We start from the raw sequence: 20,694 nt of genomic DNA on the forward strand, positions 1-20,694 counted from the left end.
GCCGGCACGGGGAGGAACCTCTCTCGCTTGGGCTGAGGTGGCCGGAGGAGGGGGGAGGAGCGCCGCCACGGCCGCGGCCAATCCGGGCGGAGCGCGGCGAGCTGCTGATTGGCTGAGCGGGACAGGAAGCGGAAGGGGTGGGCGAAGGATGCCCCCTGGTGGCCCGGAGGACGGGGAAGAGGCTGCTGCTGGCTTGCACATGGGGCGGGGCGGAGGGGGTCGGAGAACTGTTGCCGCTAGCATCGTTTCCCTTTCTTGGGAATTTATTTATTTATTATATTTATATCCCGTTTTTTTAAAGGACTCAGAGCGGCTTACATCATTCTCCTTATCCTCAGAAGAACAACCCTGTGAGGTAGGTTGGGCCGAGAGCCTGTGGCTGGCCCACCCAGTTGAGCGGGGAATAGAACCCAGATATCTTGAGCCCCAGTCTGTGCTCTTAACCGCTGCACCAATTCCTTCGTGGGAGCTGGCAGAGTGTTATATTGATGATGATAATAATAATGCATTTATTAGATGTATCTAATAAGTGGAAGGCTTTCTCTTTCCTGAAGAAACTATGCATATAAACTGGTATTTTGGAGAGGGGAGACATTTCCCTTGTAGAAAGCAGTTATTCTACAGCATTTGTATCTGGCGTATGTACTCCAGTCTTAGCAGGTTTTTTTAGCAGAACTTCTGGTTCTTCACCATTGGGCAGAGTTTTCAGCGGGAGGAGAGATAGAGGCAAGAAAATTGCAAATACATATATATTAACATAAATGTTAAAATATATGAAGTTGGGCTAAATGCTTCCTTTCATCACAGTGATCTGAAATAGTTATGCATTCTGCTCAGGAGTGCAAAGGGCATTGGTTTGGGAGGGGGTTGTTTTTTTTATTTTTTGTCTGGGTTCTTATACATGCTTTTACATCTGCCCAAATTCAGCGGACAGAGATGTAGTGATGAACAGCACTGTCTCTTGCATTTCTGCCAATAAATCCTAGTTTCAGATTGCAAACCTGCTGTCTGAGCTGTTCTACCACAGACTGGCAGGGGGTGGGGGAGGGCAGGCACCTGGGAGAAGTTTATGCACATGATTTCTGCTATCTAGAAAGCTAGATAAAACAGAGATTCTGGCCTAGCTTCCTGGAGTGCTAATACCTCCAGGCAACAATGTTTTGATCTGAATGTTCGGAGGAGCATTGTTCATTTGGTTTGAATATGGTAAAAATTCAGTATTGAAAACTAGCTAATACAGTTAGGCAAAGAGTGATACGCTCTGATGGAAGAGTTACTTTAGAAATCACCTGCACTAACATGCTGGAAAGACTGAGCAACTAGGGCAACAATCCTATGCTTAACTGTTCAGTGTGGTTTCTCAGTATTTCTGTGAAGGCATTCCATAATACTATAGCTAAATAACCCTTTGGGTAGTCTGCCTTCAAAAGCCTGGAGAACTTGGAGGAGGATCTCTGAAGGTAGGTTTGTGTGTGAGGCCATATCTGCAGTCTGAAGCTGAATTTTGAGAAATGTTCTAAAGAACTGATTCTTAAGTGGAATGTGGGACTTTATATGTCCTTGGAGTTTTATTTCTGCTACTCTGTTCTCAGTTATGGAACACTTTGCCATCACAGATTTGTCAGGCTTCTACTTTATTTAGTTTCTTTTTCAATGCATCTATGGCACTTCTTAAACTATATATATGACAACATTGGTTTTAATCTTAATTTATTATTTTTAACATTTTAAGCATTTGTGTATATAGATATATACTCGTGTTTTATTTTGTCTACTTACTACAATATTTTAATCGTATTATTTTATTAATGTTATTGATATTTCATTGTGATGTCTACCCAGAGAGCATTATGCTAATAGGCAGGTTTATACAAATTTATTAAATAAATACAGCTGGATAGTTTCCAGTCTTTAAAAAAAATCACAGGGCATGTTTAGGTTTGTATAATACACTGTAAACAACATAACATTTGACATCTTCTCATTTTCACAGTTTTGATGGCTGAAGAGAGTTTCTTATCCTGTCCCCAAACTAATGGTTTATGAAGTATTTCATCTTTATGGTTGCATCTTAAGAGAAAGCAAGTAAGTGGAGATGGGTTATACTTTGGCATCTGTTAGGTGGAGTACTGTGAGAAATTTTGGATCATTTGCTCAGTCCGTAACAATACAACCCCATAGATGAGTTACTTTTGCAAATATGACAGGTGCCAACAAAAGTGCGTATAGTCAAGGCTGTGGTTTTCCCAGTTGCAATGTATGGCTGTGAAAGCTGGACCACAAGGAGGGCTGAGCGCCGAAGGATTGAGGCCTTTGAATTGTGGTGTGGGAGGAGACTCCTGCGAGTCCCTTGGACCGCAAGGTGATCAAACCGGTCAGTCCTAGAAGAGATCAACCCTGACTGCTCTTTAGAAGGCCAGATGCTGAAGATGAAACTCAAATACTTTGACCACCTAATGAGAAGGAAGGACTCCCTGGAGAAGAGCCTAATGCTGGGAACAATACATGGCAAAAGGAGAAGGGGACGGCAGAAGATGAGGTGGCTGGATGGAGTCACTGAAGCAGTTGGTGTGAGCTTAAGTGGACTCCGGGGGATGGTGGAGGACAGGAAGGCCTGGAGGAATGTTGTTCATGGGGTCGCGATGGGTGGGACATGACTTTGTGACTAACAACAACAAAGTCTTTTTAAATCAATTTTTTTTATTATTATTTAGGACATTGGACATGCTGGGTCGACATCTCTTTTTTACATTCAACAACCATATTCAATTCTACGCGTAGTCCCGTTTCTCAAACCAATGATAAAAAGTGTTCCAAGATTGATAGAAGTATGTATCTTCCTTCTCCTTCAAAGACAAGGTCAATCTGTCCATCTCTGCACAGTCCAAAATCTTTTTTAAAATCAACTCTTCAGTAGGTGGCTCGTCAGTAGGTGTTTCTCCAGTGTTGGGCAAATGCAATCCTTGCCGCAGTAATTCTGTGTAAAGTCAAATGTATAGCTTGTTTATCGAGGTCATCATGGATAATACCTAATGGAAAAACTTCAGGTTTAAATGTTAATGTTTTTGCAGCATTTTCTCAAGCCATTTGTGCATTTTAACCCAACATTTTTTTGCCTTAACACAAGATTTTTTGTGACTAGTCCTATCCGCAAGGTCACTCTAACATTTCATTAAGTATTTCTGATTGGAGAGCTATAGTAACCCTTTCCCCAAAGATTCCCTACCCGTGCAAATTGTTTGCTCATACCTCCTTTCAGGCCAGTCAAAGAGATCTTGTAACTCCTGCCATTTTGGTATTATACCTTGCACCATGTTGTGACACAGCAATCCTGTATTTCAGGCTTTTCAATTTAAATTTATAGGCCCTTTCCCCCATTCCTTGCATGATTAAAATTACCTTTGTGTATACTTGAGGCTACAGTGTGCTGTTCATTTTTTCTTAGAGTTGATCTAATTTTACTTATCTAATATGACAGGGAGTTAAGGGTCTAGATATGGATGGCAAAATAATCTGAATTAGGGTTGAAAAGCTGCTGACTCTTGCATAAAATGACTTTCCTGTTTAGAAATCCTTGTTTTACTGGCCAGCATATGAGAATATATGGCTCCCTCTTGTGGCTGAAATTTCTTCTACGTTAAAAGTCTGTGGACACGTCTGGTGATTGCTGGTACTTTATATTATGGAAACAGGAAATCAGCCATAAATCAGTCCACAAGAGTGATGGTGAACATTTAAGACACCGAGTATCCAAACTGCAACTCACAACCCACTTATTTATTGCAAACTGCCAACACTGCAATAAAACCTGAAAACTGAGGTTTTAGTTTAATAACAACTCCCAGCCAGACCAAGCAAATATATATATATATATATATATATATATATATATATCTCGTTGGCAGCGCACTTACCAGCCACGTGAAAACTTGGATGAGTCGCAGCTTATGAGTCACAGCATGTGACATCATCACCCTGTGCCACTACTCCTTTCGGTGCATCCGCGTGGACACTATGGGTGCTGTTATTCGATGGTAGACTACTGCGTTGGTGCTGGGGCGACTTGGTTCGCATGCCGACAGAGATGGCTCTGTGTGCCCACTGTGGCACACATGCCATAGGTTTGTCACCACTGGCGTGACCCGAGCCTGGTGCACTGCCCAAACCCTAATACAAGGCTAAAGTTCCATTGAAGAGTGCAATTTTGAAAAAGCCTTCCTTGAGTAGGTTTTTCTGCACAGCTTATCATGTCTGCCCATTCTAAACACAGTCCAACCATCAAAATCATAGTGGGACACCTCGTTTCCATAACCCTAACCCTGCACTGGTGCACATCCCTAACCCTAACGTAGCACTAAAGTTTCATTGAAAATAATGCGATGTTGAAAAACCTTCCTTGAGCGACTTTTTCTGCATGGCTCATCATTTCTGCCCCTTCTAAACACATTCCAACCATCAAAATCATAATAGGACACCCTGTTTTCCAACCCTAACCCTACCCTGGTACACACCCCTATTTCTAACAGAGGGCTGAATTTCCATTGAAAATAACGCGATTTTGAAAAAACCTTCCTTGAGTAGATTTTTCTGCATAGCTCATCATTTCTGTCCATTCTAAACACATTCCAGGCATCAAAATCATGGTGGGACACCTCATTTTCATAACCCTAACCCTGCCCTGGTGCACCCCTATAACCTTAATATAGGACTAAAGTTCCATTGAAAATAATGCGATTTTGAAACAGCCCTTCTTGATTATATTTTTCTGCACAGCTCATCATTTCTTCCCCTTCTAAACAAATTCCAAACATCAAAATGATGCCAGGGCACTTGGTTTTTCCAACCCTAACCCTACCTTGGTGCACAGCCCTAACTCTAATTTAGGGCTGAAGTTCCATTGAAAATAATGTGATTTTGATCAGATGTATGTGATATTTGATGTTTTTATTGGTGTTAGTTTAAAACTTCTAATGAAATATATATAAATAAAAAATAATGTGATTTTGAAAAAACCTTCCTTGAGTAGCTTTTTCTGCACAGCTCTTCATTTCTGCCCCTTCTAAACACATACCAGCCATCAAAATCATAGTCGGAACCTCATTTTCATAACCTTAACCCTACCCTGGTGCTCACCCCTAACCCTAACATAGGGCTAACGTTCCATTCAAAATAATGCCATTTTGAAAAAACATTCCTTGAGTAGCTTTTTTTGCACAGCTCATCACTTCCCCCCATTCTAAACATATTCCAGGCATCAAAATCATTGTGGGACACCTCGTTTTCATAACCCTAACCCTAGCCTGCTGCATCCCTATAACCTTAATATAAGACTAAAGTTCCATTGAAAATAATGCGATTTTGAAAGAGCCCTTCTTGAGTACCTTTTTCTGCACAACTCATCATTTCTTCCCCTTCTAAACACATTCCAGCCATCAAAATTATGGCAGTACACTTCTTTTTTCTAACCCTAAGTCAGTGATGGTGAACCTTTTAGAGACCGAGTGTGCAAACTGCAACCCAAAATACTTTGTATTTATCACAAAGTACCAACACTGCAATAAAACCTGAAAACAGCAAGTCCAAGCTAATACGTATATATATTCTTGTCAGCCCACTGACCAGGAAGCTGGGACGAGTCGCAGCTAATGAGTCATGGCATTTGATGTCATCGCCTGGCACCACTACTCCCTTCTGTGTATGCACATGGCTTGTATGTCTGTTGCTATCCAATGTTCGGCTGCTGGGGCAACTTGGCTCGTGTGCCCACAGAGAGGGCTCTGCGTGGCCGCTGTGGCACGCGTGCCATAGGTTCACCACCACTGTTCTACAACCTCTTCTTACATTCCAACTTAAGGCTGTGACCAATCTTGACTTTTTGGCTTTTACACTGAATCATTTTGTTTTTCGCTTCCCTTCCTACTTTACTTATCTTAATAGCCTTCCTTGAGAAAGGGTGTAGAGAACTTAAAAAGTCACATTAGTGTGTGTTATTTCTAAGATGGATTTTGGAATTTTTCCTATGGGCTAACATTACTGTCTTTGCATTGAATATCAAATCTGTGGACTGGAGCTGCAAAAGGGAATATGGCAGCCACTTACGTTATTTCAGCCCATTCAGGAACCTCAGAGCAGCATAAACTGGTTTCCTTCCTCACAAGAACTGTGTCAGAAAGATTAAGCTTGAGAGACCCCAACTGGTTCAGGATCACCCACAGTGCCTGTTGAGCTTACTGCAAGGCAAGCGAGCATGGCATTGCTGCCTCAGTGAGTTTTATAGCAGTGATAGGATTTGAACCTGAGCTTCCCCAGTCCAGCTTGGACTCTCTGTCTTCAGCCCTGCCCTGCGCTGAGACACAGTGTGACTATAGACTTTTGAAATTAGAAGTGTCACGTTGAGAGTGACTCCATGACTTAGCAATACTTACTTTGGCTCTTTCTAGAGCAGATGAAAATGTCTCTTGGAAGGATATGTGTTCCTTTGCATGGTAGTTCTTATGTTCCAGTGTAATTTAATGCTTATGTCATTTCAGAAGCTGTTCTGTTGTCTTGCTGACTATGATTTTGACCTTCTGATATTTTCAAATTAGTTTTCAGGTAAAAATCGATAGATTGCTTTGGTCAACACTTTTCATCAAGGAAGAATCCTTTTCGAATTGAAGATGACTACTACTCTTTCAGGTAACCAGAACTTCAGTTGCAGTTTATTTTGTTCCATCAGCAATAGCCTGTATGTTTGTGTGTTATTTCTTCTCTAAATTAGAAAAAATACAGCTATAGGCATGAATCTTTTGCTTGTTCATTTGGACCGTATAAGCCAGAATGTGAAGCAATGGAGGAGCCTCAGAATAGCTGGCAGTTTGGAGACAGAACTATGCATGGCAGTGTCAGAGATCAGGACAGGCAGACATTCAGCCATGTGGAACACTCAAGGACAGCTGAAATATAGGGTAAAGGAAGAATGGACTGGGCAGCTCATTACACCCTCTACTAAATAAGCAAAGATAGGGGTGAGGGGTAAGGACTCTTCCTTGGGTTAATGGCCCAGCACTGGTGGAAAAATAAATGTTGGGCTGTATGGCATTCTCTTTCTACTTCAGTGCTACAAGAGGAACTGTCTTCTGTTAATGGCGAGCTGAAGACATTGGAGATCCAGATTCAAGAACTTCTTGAGCATCAGCAAGAGCTGCTTCAGAAGAAAACAGTCCTGGAAAAGAAGATAAAACAATTTTCTGAATCAGAGAGTGGGAGCAGCAAAGAGATAAATTCTTCAACTGAGGAGTGGAACAAGGAAGGTCTGCTTTATTAGCTTTGACTTATATTTAGGTCCTTGTGCTGACAGTGAACCCCTTGTCAAACAGTGCAAACAAGTGCATGTTTTGACATAAAGTGCTCCAGCTCATTTCCCGCTGCCATATACTCTTCATATTGAAATACTTGGAATGCAAGTTTGTTTTGGGGAAGCTTCCTCTAACATAGTTTAAGTTGAAGTATGTGTGTGAGAAGATACTTCTCATTATATTTTATGTACATCCATTTTAAATAAGTGAAAGTACCAAAGTTGCTATAATTGCAGGCCAAAACATTGTACAGTTAAAAGCTTTATCTTCAGCATTCAAATAAATGCTGCATTTGGGCCAGATAGTCTTCCCCAATTCACCCAGCAATTAATTTGGGCCACATTAATTTGGACTTCTGTTTGCTGTTTTTCATCTGCATTTCTGGAAGGTGAAATGTGTACTTAGGTTTAGCTTACTTCTTTGCATTTGGCTTCAGGATGGTGAAAAAACTGACAAAATATGTGTTTCCTGAATTTGCCCTCTACTTTCCAAGAAAGGCTTATATTCACTTCAGTAAACATGTATTATTATTATTATTATTATTATTATTATTATTATTATTATTATAACATTTCTATGCCGCCCCTTGCCGAAACCTCGGGGCAGCTTACAACACGATAAAATACATTGATTTACAAATATAAGATTAAAATTATCAGTATAAATTAAGTAAATAAAAATATAGGAGGAGAAAGAGAAGGAAGAAGAAGTTGCCCTGGCCAGATCATACGTTTTAACAATTAAAATGATGTTTAAATAAAAAGGTCTTTACCTGGCGCTGAAAAAACAGTAACGACGGTGCCAGGCGGACCTCTTTGGGGAGTGAAGCAAAAGGAAAGAGAGAAGGCAGAACCTTCATTCTGCACAAGCCTGACCTATCGGTTAATTCAGCAGCTTATTGCAGGCTGGCATGCATTCATGCATCCACTGCTTATCTAAAAATTCTGTGGATAAACATTTATTTGGAAGGCTTGACTCATTTATTTATTTTCAAATTTATATGTGACTGAATAGCCTGATGGCTCTCTAAGTGACTAACAACAGTATAATACATTAATTACAATTAACCAATTAAGCATTACAATTGCAAGTACAGGGAAGGAGGGAATCTGCTGAAGCAGAATGAGCTCCTTTGCAAGGGGGAACAATCATTCCACTTAACTGTGTTCAAGTGCCAAATTCATTCATGCTGCTTCCTTCTCACAGATTTTCCATGGTCCACAACGGTCAGAGATGCATTGCAAAATACCTTCAAGCTCCGAAAATTTAGGTCTCTCCAACTGGAAACAATCAATGTGACTATGGCGAGAAGAGATGTGTTCCTTGTCATGCCTACTGGGGGTGGAAAAAGTCTGTGTTATCAACTGCCAGCAGTATGTTCAGATGGTATGTGCTTTTGCCTAATAAGCAAAACAACACCTGTTAGGATGCAAGTTTGCAGGGAGTTTGAATACATAACATATGGATTAATTATTGGTAGTGTTTCCATAAGAGAGCAGTTTCCATTTTCAGGTTCTCAGCTTAAATATTCCTGCTCATCAGTGATATTTTCATTTTGCTTTAATGGACTTGAAGTCCCATCTTGAAGATCATCATGTGAGCCAGTTGGGATATATTATACATTTGTGTGAGCAGATAACCTAAATCAGTGCGGGAGAGTCTATGCTAAATCTTGAAGTTGGCCAGCATGGTGGGGCTTTCCTCCATGTTCATTCAAACTTCTCCAAATTAACTTTTCTCAGCTAAATAAGCTTATCTTATGATCAAAAAGAAGATGGGCTACAGACTAGTAATTTGTATCCAGGACTGAGAGTCTCTTCTGACCATTTTCATACCTTCTTGTTATGTGTGTGCTTTGAATATGATAAACTGTGTTCCTGACCTTGGTATTATAGAGCGTCCGAGGATTTGAAGATCAGCATATTGCTCCTGTAGCAATAAAATGAGGTTGTCGGAAGCCTGCATCTGTGCAGATCTTCCTCTTTTTCGTGCAGCCTAACCCTAAGCTCTGCTGTGCACCAAAGCTTTGTTGTAAGTTGATGGATCCTGCTTCTTGCCTTTGGTTGAACACTCTGTGTTGGCATTTGCTTCCTTGGTAGGGGCTGCAGCAGCTGCCATTCTGGGCAAGCTTTGCAAGGTTTCTTCAGAGAGGCAGAGAGGGGGCTGAAGCAAGGAGAAAAGCCAGGTGGCTTTCATGACTTCTCATGAGTGGATTTTATTTTTTATGGGTCTAGACTGCTCAATTCCCAAAGCTGTCTGAGTGGATCACAATAAAATTAATAAAATACTCCCTAAAATAATGCTTAAAATTTTTAAAACTACAGTATAAAATAAAAGCAAATGCCACAGTAAAACCAAGCAACAATGCAAAATTTTAAAATACAGGTGCTAGCGACCCTCTCAGGAAAGTTCATTGTGCAACTGAGGAGCCACAACAGAAAAGGGCCTTTAGTAGCTGCTCACCTCACTGGGGTTGGGAAGTTCTGTATGGGAGGAGACAATATTTCAGTAAGTTGGTCCTCTGTGGTTTAGGGCTTTGAATGTTAATAATAACACTTAGCATCAAGCCTGGCCATGGAGCGGCATCACGTCGGCCAGTCTGCATTCTCCCCTGCCCCCTTAATTACAGGACTAGATTAGTGGCAGCAAAGTGCTGCAGTGAGCAGTTGGCAGGGAGCTAGAAGCAAGTGGAAAGTGGATCTGTATGTCCGTAGCTCCGTGACAGACTATGGAATGCAGAATGTGCCAGGTTCACTCCCTGGGATCCCCATCCCTAGAGGGATTGTGCATAGCAGGGCTGGGAAAGTGCGTTGGAAAGAAGTCGCTAACAATTGGAAAGTTGTTGCTGGTTACAGCAGGTGAACAGGTGGTGTGATTTGTTAAAGGGCAGCATGATGGGCCTGTTTCCCACAGTCGACGCAGAGAAGTTAAGATGCATGCAAAAGACTGAGCTGTGTTACTGCTGTGGCTTTAGGCACCACATGCGAAATCGGAGTGTCGGCTGGCTCTCATTAACTGGGGAGACACGCCTGTTGTGTATGGTGTGGAAGAGGCTTGTTTCTCATCAGACTTCATCCACTGGGCCGCTACCGAGTGCACTGTGTGGTCAGCACAATGTTTATGTGATTATGCTGTCTCCTGCGGGCACAGCAACCATGTGCCGAAACTTGCAGCCATTGAGCTGGCTTCATCCCACATTATGCAGGGGATGTGTCCCTTGATGGCGGACCACCAGAGCATGTTCTTAATAGACTATCTGTGAGCAGGAAGTCTTGCTGGTCAAATCCTTTGATGTAGCTGTTCAAATGAGATGAAGGTTTTATGAGATGAAGGTGCTGTTAGGGCAGTAGATGAGTTTAGCTCAGCCGTGGCCTCAACATCTAGTACAGTCCTTCAGCAGAACTACCAGCTCCCAGAGGGAAACCGTAATGTGTGAGAATCAGTGCTCTGGGCAGTTCTCTGTCCAAGAATGTTGAACACTCCCTGAAGGAATTCTTCCTAGCTTTTATTCTACAGTGCTGTGGTCCAGATGTGCCAGAGGTAGCAGATGATGAAATGGACCCTTTTCCAGTGACTAAAACAAATGATTGTTTTTTATTTCAGGGTTCACGCTTGTGATCTGTCCTCTGATTTCACTTATGGAGGATCAGCTAATGATGTTGGACCATTTGGGAGTTTCCGCAACTTTACTAAATGCCTCAAGCAGCAAGGTATGGCTGGAGGCCAAGCAAAACTGGCAAACCGCCAAGTGTGGACTTTGGTTCTTGGCGTCTTCACCAAAATTGCTGGCACCTCATTTCTTACTTAAAAGCTGTGGCCACATGTGATTAGATCACTTCTATTTATGAGCCTTGCAAGTGGTCAGTGAATTGGAATAGCACAAAAAAAGGATATTCTTGGAAAACATATCTGAATATTGATACTGAAAAGATGTACTTCAGTGCTGGCTGGTCTTTATTTGCTTTTAATGGCATGTGGCAATGAATGGAGTTGGCTATGGTGTTTACTTTCTAAGATGGGAACTTTCAGCCTAGAAATTGTGCCTTTTGCCTTGGAAGACGAGCCCTATTTTACTGCCCTGCCCCCAGCATTCAGCCTTCTCATGAGTAAAAGGCACTCTGCCTCTCCCACAGTTTTCCAGTCTGGATTGCGAATAGCCAGTGCTGTGCATCAGCTGATAGATATACGTCACATAAGAAGTGCTGGTGATAAGGGTAAGCCAGACCTAACTGGTAGGCCCAATAATGAGAGCCAGTGACCAGAGAATAGGGCTTGGAACTGCAAGTCCTAGATTCAAATTGTATGGCACAGAGTATACATTTGGGCATTAAAAGGACTGCAGTCCCCAGCGTATTCCAGCCAATATCATTAGCGGGAGAGATGCTGGAGGTTGCAGAACTCCTCTTCTTTTTCTGCATAGGATTTTACTCTTAAAATATTTTAGACCTATCAAAAGCATGGGTCCATCTTGATTTGGGTGAATATCCATGCTTGCCTCTGGGCCACAGTTCAGCAAATCAGTGATGCATGCATGGGTGCATCCATGCGGAGTTTTGTGTCTCTATGGAAGAACGTGGAGTCGTTTGTACTGCATGTTCTCATAATGCATGGACATACTTGCTGGGGAATTTGAAAGTGACTTGGAGAAATAAGGCCCCATGGCAGGTCAGCTGCTAATTCTCAGTGGTTGTAGGGAAGTAAGCCACAGCAGAATATGTTAATTTATACCTCATTAACTTCTTTAAATATTTTCAAGATGTTCCTTGCCTTTGGCGGAGGTTGTCCTCCAAATTCGATTCTGAATTTGCCACATTACTAGCAGCGTATTAGGTGGTTCTTCATTTTTCTCCCTAACTTGAGAAGCAGTTGATAGTATTACAGTGTGGTCTTTCCCATGCTGATGCCCTGATTGGATTGCAATTCCCAGTAGCCCCTGTTTCGGGATTATGGGAGCTGAAGTTCAAAACACCTGGGAGGCACTGGTTTGGGGAAGGCTATTATGGATCATTGGGGTGATGTGCTCAAATTTGTGGCAAGTACCTTTTATTCCTTCTTCCCAAATAGGAGCATGTGAAGTGGGTTCATTCCGAAATGCTCTCTCGCAGTTCTCAGCTAAAACTCATCTATGTGACTCCAGAGAAAATTGGAAAAAGCAAGATGTTCATGTCAAAGCTGGAGAAGGCTTACCAAGCGGGAAGGCTTTCCCGCATTGCAGTGGACGAGGTTCATTGTTGCAGCCAGTGGGGGCACGACTTCAGGCCTGGTATGTCTCTCAGGAGGCATTTAACGTGAGCAGGCAGAGCTTCTGCACTGCTCCACTAGCAAATCTCAGTTCCATTGCTATACATCCTCCCTCCCTGTACAGTATCACAAACTGGGTGTGTAAAGGGCGCTGGCTGAATTTATCTGCCTTGCACTTTAGGATAAGCTCTCCAAACTTGCTACTTTCAGAGTATCAATACCAGACATCAGCTTGTCTCCCCTGAAACCCCTCTAAATTTAGGAGCATTCTGAGATACTGTTTAGTTCTTGGTGTTCTATATAAACTGTGAGCGAACCTAAACCAGAAGCTGCTCAAAGCTGAAGTCCAAAACATCTGGATGCCACGTTCACCCCACTCCTGCCCTAGACCCCACTCAATACTGTCTGTCAGGAAAATTTGCTGACCATTTTATTTGCTGACCAAAATTTTATTGAGGGTTCTCCAGAACCTCATTTTGAAAACCATCCATTTCTGCTCTGCTCAAGACATGGTTCATTTGGAAATTCATAACTGTTTTGCTGCATACAAATATCCTTAAGTAAAGCTTGAGGGAATAGAGTGATGATAATAAATATTAGGCATTTGTATTTGTATAAATCATTTCAGCATTTATTTTTTCTTTCACTCTGCCCAGATTACAAGTTGCTCGGTATTTTAAAACGGCAGTTTCCCAATGCACCATTGATTGGATTAACTGCAACAGCAACAAGCCACGTTCTGCATGATGCTCAGAAAATCCTCTGCATTCAGAAGTGCATCACTTTCACAGCATCATTTAACCGACCCAACCTGTATTACGAGGTATCCCTGTCTTGTCTTGGGGAAGCAGTAGGGATGTGGGTGGAGGAGGACCCTGAGCTGTTCTTCCAGTGCCAAGCAAGCCAGTTTGCACACTTCCTGAAGCCAGGGACTCATCCTGCTTTTCCTTCTCCCAACTAGGGAGCATGTAGCACAGACAAAGTCCCCCTTACTCAGTGCCTGGAGCATGCTGCATTAAGGTGGCTTCAGCAAACTATGCCAGGAGGCTCTTTCTCATTCCAGACCTGTGAAAGTCAGATCGCTTTGAGGTTTTGAATTTCTGCAGAGAAAATTAATCTGGGTATATTTTTTCTAATATTTCAGGTACGGCAGAAGCCATCAACAGCTCAGAATTGCATGGAAGATATTGTTAAACTCATCAATGGAAGATACAAGGGCCTTTCAGGTGAACACTAAGAAAAATACGTGTTGACTTCGTTTAGCACAATTGCCTCTGAGAGACCACCCTTGTAAGGTAGTGCTCCAGAGTCCCCCGAGTCCTCCTTAAGTTCAGCTGTGCTTGGTGTGGCTAGAAGGCCTGCTCTTTTGTCTCATCAATCTTACTCATTTTGCTGATACAGGAATCATCTACTGTTTTTCCCAGAAGGACGCTGAACAAGTTACCATGAGTTTACAAAAACTGGGCATTAAAGCAGGCACTTACCACGCGAATATGGAACCTAGAGATAAGAGCAAAGTTCACAAGCTGTGGTCTGCCAATGAAATCCAGGTGAACTATGGTGTACTTGATAAGTTTCTCTGTGTAGCTTGGATGGTACATGTCCTGATCTGCCTTGCCTGTGTGTTTCAGGTTGTGGTGGCCACGGTTGCCTTTGGCATGGGAATTGATAAACCGGATGTGAGGTTTGTAATACATCATTCAATGAGCAAATCCATGGAGAACTATTACCAAGAGAGTGGGCGTGCAGGTATATTCAGCCAGAAACAAATTCTGCACTGATCTTTAAGGGCTTCCTAAGTGTTCAGCTAAGGCTTCATTTTTTTTTAATTCATTCCAGGTCGGGATGACCAGAAAGCTGACTGCATTTTATATTACGGTTTTGGGGACATATTCAGAATCAGTACAATGGTGGTGATGGAAAATGTAGGGCAACAGAAACTTTATGACATGGTTTCCTACTGCCACAACATGACCAGGTAAGTGATATTTGTGTGTGGGGGTGGGGGGAGGGTAAATTAGCTTATTTCATCTGCTGAATTCACTGTAAAAATAGTCCTGGCAACTCAAGTCTTGTATATACCAAAGGTTGTGCGTGAAAGATTGTGCATTTGAAATTTTTATATTGCCGCTTTATTGACTGGCCTTCAGGGTACACATGGTACTTCTAAGAACCTCTTGAGTGAAGCTAGGTAGCATTGTATCCTATTCATAATTCTAGATTTCATGATGGTTCAGTATAGTGATGGGTCCCTTTGGGCCAAACAAGTTTCCTCCAACCTATGTCATGCAGCTTTGCAAAAAGTTGGATCACAATCTCTTTTCTTTATTGATCAGCACAGTGGTTTCTAGGTCAGTGTGATCCGTGATAGACGTACTGGCGGCTCCAGGCAAACCCTGTGTTTCAAGTGTAAAGCCAGCTAGAAAAACCTGCTTGTTCCCTTTCCTTTTCAGTCCTAAAAATAGTATTATATCTGCATATTAGCGCTATCCCAGCCCACATCCGCATGCCGACAAACTATGCCAACAATTTCAGGTAGAGGTTGGAAAGCATATGGGGGAGGGGACAGGAGGCATAGAGCAATCTGTGCTCATTGCCATGGCTCAGAGCAGTGACATCCTAGGACCACCTGCTGGATTATGCCAGCCAAATAAGAATAGACCCACATCCCTACTGAGTCAGCCTGTCCAGGAGGATCCCATGGTCGGTGGGATCAAAAGCGGCTGTTGGGAGGTCCAAGAAAACCAACAGGGTTGCATTCCTTCTGTGCATCTCAGGGCAGCCAAGGCAGTTCCTGCTCCAAATCCAGGCCTGAAGCTGCATTGACATAGATGCATGCATGCTGTGAAGATTGAGCTTTCGGCTCAGGCTAGAGGCACCCATGAGTGGGGATGCTGCAGCTCTAACCTTGAACATGGGTAAAGACAACAGTGGGAGGGGGAGATTCTGTGAGGGACTGTCTGTATCTCAGGCTGCCCCCCTGACTTGCAAAGCCACAATTTGTGGAGAGCCACCGTGGCATCTGCACCAGATCTATTAGTATTGTGAACGGATGGAAACTCTCTAGCAAGGAAACCGGGTTTCCACCAAGGCTTCATTTCCCCCATGAAGCCGGCTTGCCCAGCACTCTTTTCTTTCATATTAGCAGCTGCACCTGTGCCTCCACATAAACCAAAACAGTTATTGGCCAGCGTGAGCTCTACCTGTTACCTGTTTATGCTTAAGTTTCCTCATGTAATCTCATCTGGAAGGTTGCACACAGAAAATTGGCTGCCATGTGTTGGAACAGCTGATGGCTACTCCCAGAAATCTAAAATTCAAGTTCTGCCTTGATTTAAACTGTGAAATAGAGTGGAATTCAGAGAAACTGAAGTTAAAATGCTATTAAAATGGCATTTTAATAAAATGCTATTAAAATTGGTAATTTAATTTCCATGGAACTTCAGTTTCTCCTGAGGATGCCAGCTATTTTTTCCACCTTTGACTAGTGTGTATTTCTACATCTCTCCATATTCTGTTACTCTCTCCATCGGCCTTTCATGCAGAATCCTAATGCTGGCTGGAGCATGCTGGCAAGTGCAGGCCTTTACTCCTGCCTAAACCTGCCGAGGAGTGTGTGCTTAGCCTCCGAATGGGTGTGTGCACATGGCATCTCTTGTTGGCTGCTTGACCCGGGCATTTGTCTTCGCAGATGCCGTCGAGTCCTGATAGCTCATCACTTTGACGAGGCCTGGGACTCTGCCAGCTGCAATAATATGTGTGATAACTGCTGCCAGGAGGCATGTAAGTGAACCGCGTGGCAAACCGTACTCTGATGTACGACCAAATTCTGGAAAGTCTGAAGCAAACCAGACTGACTCTGTCCTGAGGCAGCTGACTGCAGATAAACTACCTTTAGCATCATGTGAATGCTGCTGATGTGGCCGTCGTGTCAGCTGCCCTCAGAAGGCCATCACTGGCTCAGCTGGCTGCCTGTGAGTGTACTCCCCGCATTCGCTCTGGCTCCCAGTGGCTGTCCCAGGCCGCTCCCACATGGGTAGGGCTTGGTACACTCATGAATGAACAGGCACTGCAGTTGCATCTTTTGTGCTCACGTGTATGGTCAGTATTTTCCCAGCTTTCTATGTGGAACAGGCATTTCTTTGGCAAAGACAGTTGACAGGAAGACAGTCCATCTTAGTTAGGGTTGCCATCCAAAAGGGCAGGCTCTGCGGGGAGACTGGAGTAATGCTGGGAGAACGTGTGATGATGCACGGAGCGGATGTTGTGTGATCTTCACATGCTTTCTCCTTCAGCTTGGCTTCCCCCCATTAATTGGGAACGCTCTACTAGAGGCCGTGTAGCTCTTACCTTCCGTGATGAAGAGGTTCAAGGATTCAGGTAGCAATGATCTTTGGAGCACAGTTGAGGAGAGGGAAAGAGAGCACCATCCATGCTGAATTTGGCAGGGATGTAGCAGCTTTTATGTCAACTCTGATACGAGCTTCTGTGGCTAGAAAAGTTCCTTTGCTTGACCCTCTTAAGTTTGGTTGCTGTATTTCGGGTCTGGGTGGAGTTGGCCAGCTGTCCTGCAACATGTAGGGTGCGGTTTGGTTGGTACTTAGATTGGAGAATCACTGCTCTGCAGGACTCTGGACTCTGACTCTCTTTGCTTGTAGCATACTGGGGATGATATGTAAGTTTGAGTCCTCTTGGTCCATCCGTGTTTGCAACTAATATTTTGTGTGATTCCCATCTTTTCCACTTCCTCCACCACCCCTGCCAATGCTCAGTGGTTGAGAAGATGGATGTGACAGGTCACTGCCAGGATCTCATCAAGATTTTAAAGCAAGTGGACCAAATGAGGGAGAAATTCACTCCTCTGAAACTGATTGAGGCCTGGCTGGGGAAGGGTCTGTCCAGACTGGGAGTGGAAGTTGTTGCTCCCAAGGTTCCCCGTGATGTGCTGGAGAGGATTGTTGCCCATCTGATCCTCCAGCAATACCTGAAGTAAGTACACAGAATTCTTTGTCTGCCCTGTTACAAGAACTCCTTCCTTAGCCCAGTATTAAGCCCATGTGTCTCTTCAAAGGAAACACCTCTGTGGATTGCTGGGTTTGGCGACAGATGCCAAATCAGAGTCCATGTTCTTTTGCTACCCATTTCCAAAGCCAGAGATTCCCTGCAAAAGAGCCATACAGCCTCCTCTGCTTTTCTGCTTCAGTTAACTCTTACTTTCTTCTGCACTCTTTTGCAGGGAAGACTTCAGTTTTACTGCATTTGCTACAATATCATATTTGAAAACTGGGCCCAGAGCAGATCTGCTAAAAAATAAGGCTCATGTTATCACTATGCCGGTAATATTGAACAAAAAAAGTATTACTAAGGTAAGATTTTATTATACACCATGTCTTTCTGTGGAATTTTTGACTGGCTCTGGTGTATACCCTTCCCTTCCAATTTGTGTGGCAACATTCCACTATTATTTCTGTGCTCTGATTTGACTGTTCCTGTGTTAATTTATTCTTGTAGATTCTGGTAGTTCAGCATTATTATAGCTGTGTACACTTCCAGCTTTCTTAGTCTGAAAGGTTGCACAGTCCACTCTCTCTCTAACAGCCCCATTCAGTGGTGGAAACTTGGGGACCCTACTGAAGGATATGCTTCCCACTTCATTGGGTGACATTATGGAACCAATCCCTGATGGCCTGAGGTAGGGGATGACTGAACACCATGGGATCCTGTGTCCCATTGCTGAAAGATTTAGATCAGATCAGCATTGCCCATGAATTTCAGATGATGGTCAGTTTGGCCCAGGTAATATGTTAACACAAACTGCTTTGCTCAGCAGGTCGGATCAGGTCCATTATCCAGTCAGGGAAGTTCAACTGGAAAGAAAATTGCGGTTACCCACAAAAAGCGCAGTCACTCAGAGGACCACATCCAAGCAAAAAAGGCTAGAACTGGGGGAAATGAAGATGATGAACCAGTGATGATAGAAGATTAACAAGGTGGATTTCCCAATGTCCTTGACTAGTTACTATTTGGCTGGACGGAGGACAGCCCAACGGCAGTATGTCTTACATTTTTAAAACCAACGTATCCTGGATGTGCAATGAATGCAAAGAAAACTGTAATGCTACAGGGACAAGTGGCTGAAGTAACCACTGTTCTTCATTAGCTGCTGTCAATTGTGTACAAAGTCATTTCAGTAAAGGACATAGAATGTTTCTTACAGATATTGTAGACTGTCTTTCTGAAAATGCACCATTATGTCACAAGCTGGGCTTTTGAAAAATCTTGGAAGGGTAATTTTAAAAAGCAGTTGCTTTTCAGTAATACCAGCTTCACCCTTTTTTGGCAATATTCTACTTTGCTGCTCTAATATAACAGAACCCTACACACATGGTTGAACCCTGCAGAGCTGTTTCATGTTGGCTTTTCCTCATCATTTGCTTCAAGTGTCTCCTCCAATGGTTTATCTACTTTTTGAAGAAGACTTGGAAGTAATGCAGAGCCTGGCAGACAGACAGTGAACCAGTTTGGAGGCTAGCTCTAAAGAAGGCGTGAAAAATGTGTGGTCTGCCACAGCTGGAGAGCTACTCCTAGAGTTTCAGTCCCTGCTACAGAGGAAAGTTTGACCCAGACTGGCAGTGGCTGTAGAAGGTTTTGGGCAGTATTCCTTTCTAGCCCTACTTGGCGTTGCCATGGGGGATTTGCATGCAAGGGCTGTGTCCAGCTGTCCCATCTAAGACACACGAGAGCTCCACCAGCTCAAATGTTCACCAGCCACTACTGATCAAGCCTTCGCTCCATTAGTGGCAGGTTTAAGTATCAGACATTGCCCCTTAGACTCCCAGTGACTTATTCAAGAATCCCTTCTGTCCATGCATGTATCATTCTTTCCATACTGCCTTTGTGGCAGTTTTCAAGTAATACTGAAAATACTACGTAACAAAAATATAACACCACCTTTTATTTAAAGAATCATCAGGATCCTTCCCATGTGGAAGTCAGTGAGCGATAGAACACAAGAGTCTGGCCAAAACAGGGCAGCTAGTGTCACTGTCACAAGCAAAGGTGCTCGAAAAGGAGCTTAGAAATATGGCACAAGAGGGAAGAGATGCTCATAATTTTTCCCTTTCCCTTAACGCCAGATTCCAGAGTTATCTCATGAAGTTCCGTCATAAAAGGCAGCAGTTTATACGGCACAGTTAAACTCTGGATTTTGCTACTGCAAGACGTGATGCCCACTGATGAGACAAATGCATGCTGAATGAGGCAACGGGTGGCTGTGAGACAGCAGGGCTATATGGTCCCTCCAGGATCAGGGCCACTCTGCCTTTGCAGCCAGGCGCTGTTGCCAGGTTGCTCCTTCTGGATCCTTTCCTGCTTAGTGAATAAGACACATGCACCTGTAAAAAGCTGGTATGGCGTGGTGGTGGGAGTGTAGACTGGGAACCCTAGAGTTCTGGGTTCTAGTTTCCACTTGGCTATGAAACCCAGAGGGTAATTTTGGGCCAGTCACTCTCTCCCAGCCCAGCCAGCCTCACAGGGTTGTGAGGGTGATGCTGCAGGGTGATGATTTTCCGCTTGCTTCTGAGTAAACATGCAGAAGGCTTCCCCCATTTCTTCTGAATAAGCTTAAAATCAGTAAGGGTGTGATCCTACGACAACTGGTCAGGGACTGGCTGTCCACAAACATAGTGCTGATCTTCCTTCCAGGAAGGGCAGATTTTAAAAAGCTTTGAATTCTCAAGCTTGTTATGCAGAACATGTATTCCATTTATATCCTCCTGTTTTCCCCTCTAGGACCCCAAGGTGGCTTATATAATCCTCATCTCAATTTTCCTCCTCACAACAAGCCTGTAAGGTAGGTTAGGTTGAGAGTTCGCAAGCACCCCAAAGTCTCCCAGTGAACCTCATGTTCAAGTGGCGACTAAAAGCCAGCTCTTGTGAGTTTAAGGCCAACACGGCAATCCAGAACTCCTTCCGTCTTTGCTGCTGCTGCTGCCACGACCAGGGTTTTGGGCTGGGTCCCACGGTGCTCTAGTCTGTTGCAGCTTGGCATCAGGTATGGAATATAGGCATTGCAGAAAGTAACATTCTGTAAGGAAATTAACTACCAAAACAGATA

The 20,694-nt window shown here is 43.4% G+C and overlaps 1 protein-coding gene across 2 annotated transcripts; it reads left to right on the forward strand.

The window, feature by feature from the left end:
- Nucleotides 1-217: 217 nt before the first annotated feature.
- RECQL (RecQ like helicase) lies at nucleotides 218-18,794 on the forward strand. Of its 2 annotated transcripts, XM_044452145.1 has the most exons (17): nucleotides 218-355; nucleotides 1,994-2,085; nucleotides 2,715-2,828; nucleotides 6,588-6,678; nucleotides 7,098-7,292; nucleotides 8,544-8,723; nucleotides 10,941-11,047; nucleotides 12,402-12,600; nucleotides 13,235-13,401; nucleotides 13,723-13,804; nucleotides 13,980-14,128; nucleotides 14,210-14,327; nucleotides 14,418-14,556; nucleotides 16,270-16,361; nucleotides 17,351-17,567; nucleotides 17,815-17,944; nucleotides 18,409-18,794. In XM_044452145.1, exons 4-17 carry the CDS (start codon nucleotides 6,660-6,662, stop codon nucleotides 18,562-18,564), a joined length of 1,950 nt encoding a protein of 649 aa, XP_044308080.1. In that variant the 5' UTR covers nucleotides 218-355; nucleotides 1,994-2,085; nucleotides 2,715-2,828; nucleotides 6,588-6,659; the 3' UTR covers nucleotides 18,565-18,794. The 2 variants fall into 2 exon arrangements, with proteins under 2 accessions (XP_044308080.1, XP_044308081.1); XM_044452146.1 differs by lacking the exon at nucleotides 2,715-2,828.
- Nucleotides 18,795-20,694: the final 1,900 nt, after the last annotated feature.

This window comes from Varanus komodoensis, unplaced genomic scaffold, assembly GCF_004798865.1.
Source record: "Varanus komodoensis strain SLA01 unplaced genomic scaffold, ASM479886v1 scaffold70, whole genome shotgun sequence".
NCBI lineage: Eukaryota > Metazoa > Chordata > Lepidosauria > Squamata > Varanidae > Varanus > Varanus komodoensis.

Excerpts from the sequence above, each read along its gene's own strand:
- RECQL (XM_044452145.1), top strand. Across the intron at positions 13,402-13,722 it reads GACCCAACCTGTATTACGAG|GTACGGCAGAAGCCATCAAC; the intron begins GTATCCCTGTCT and ends CTAATATTTCAG. Across the intron at positions 14,557-16,269 it reads TACTGCCACAACATGACCAG|ATGCCGTCGAGTCCTGATAG; the intron begins GTAAGTGATATT and ends TTGTCTTCGCAG.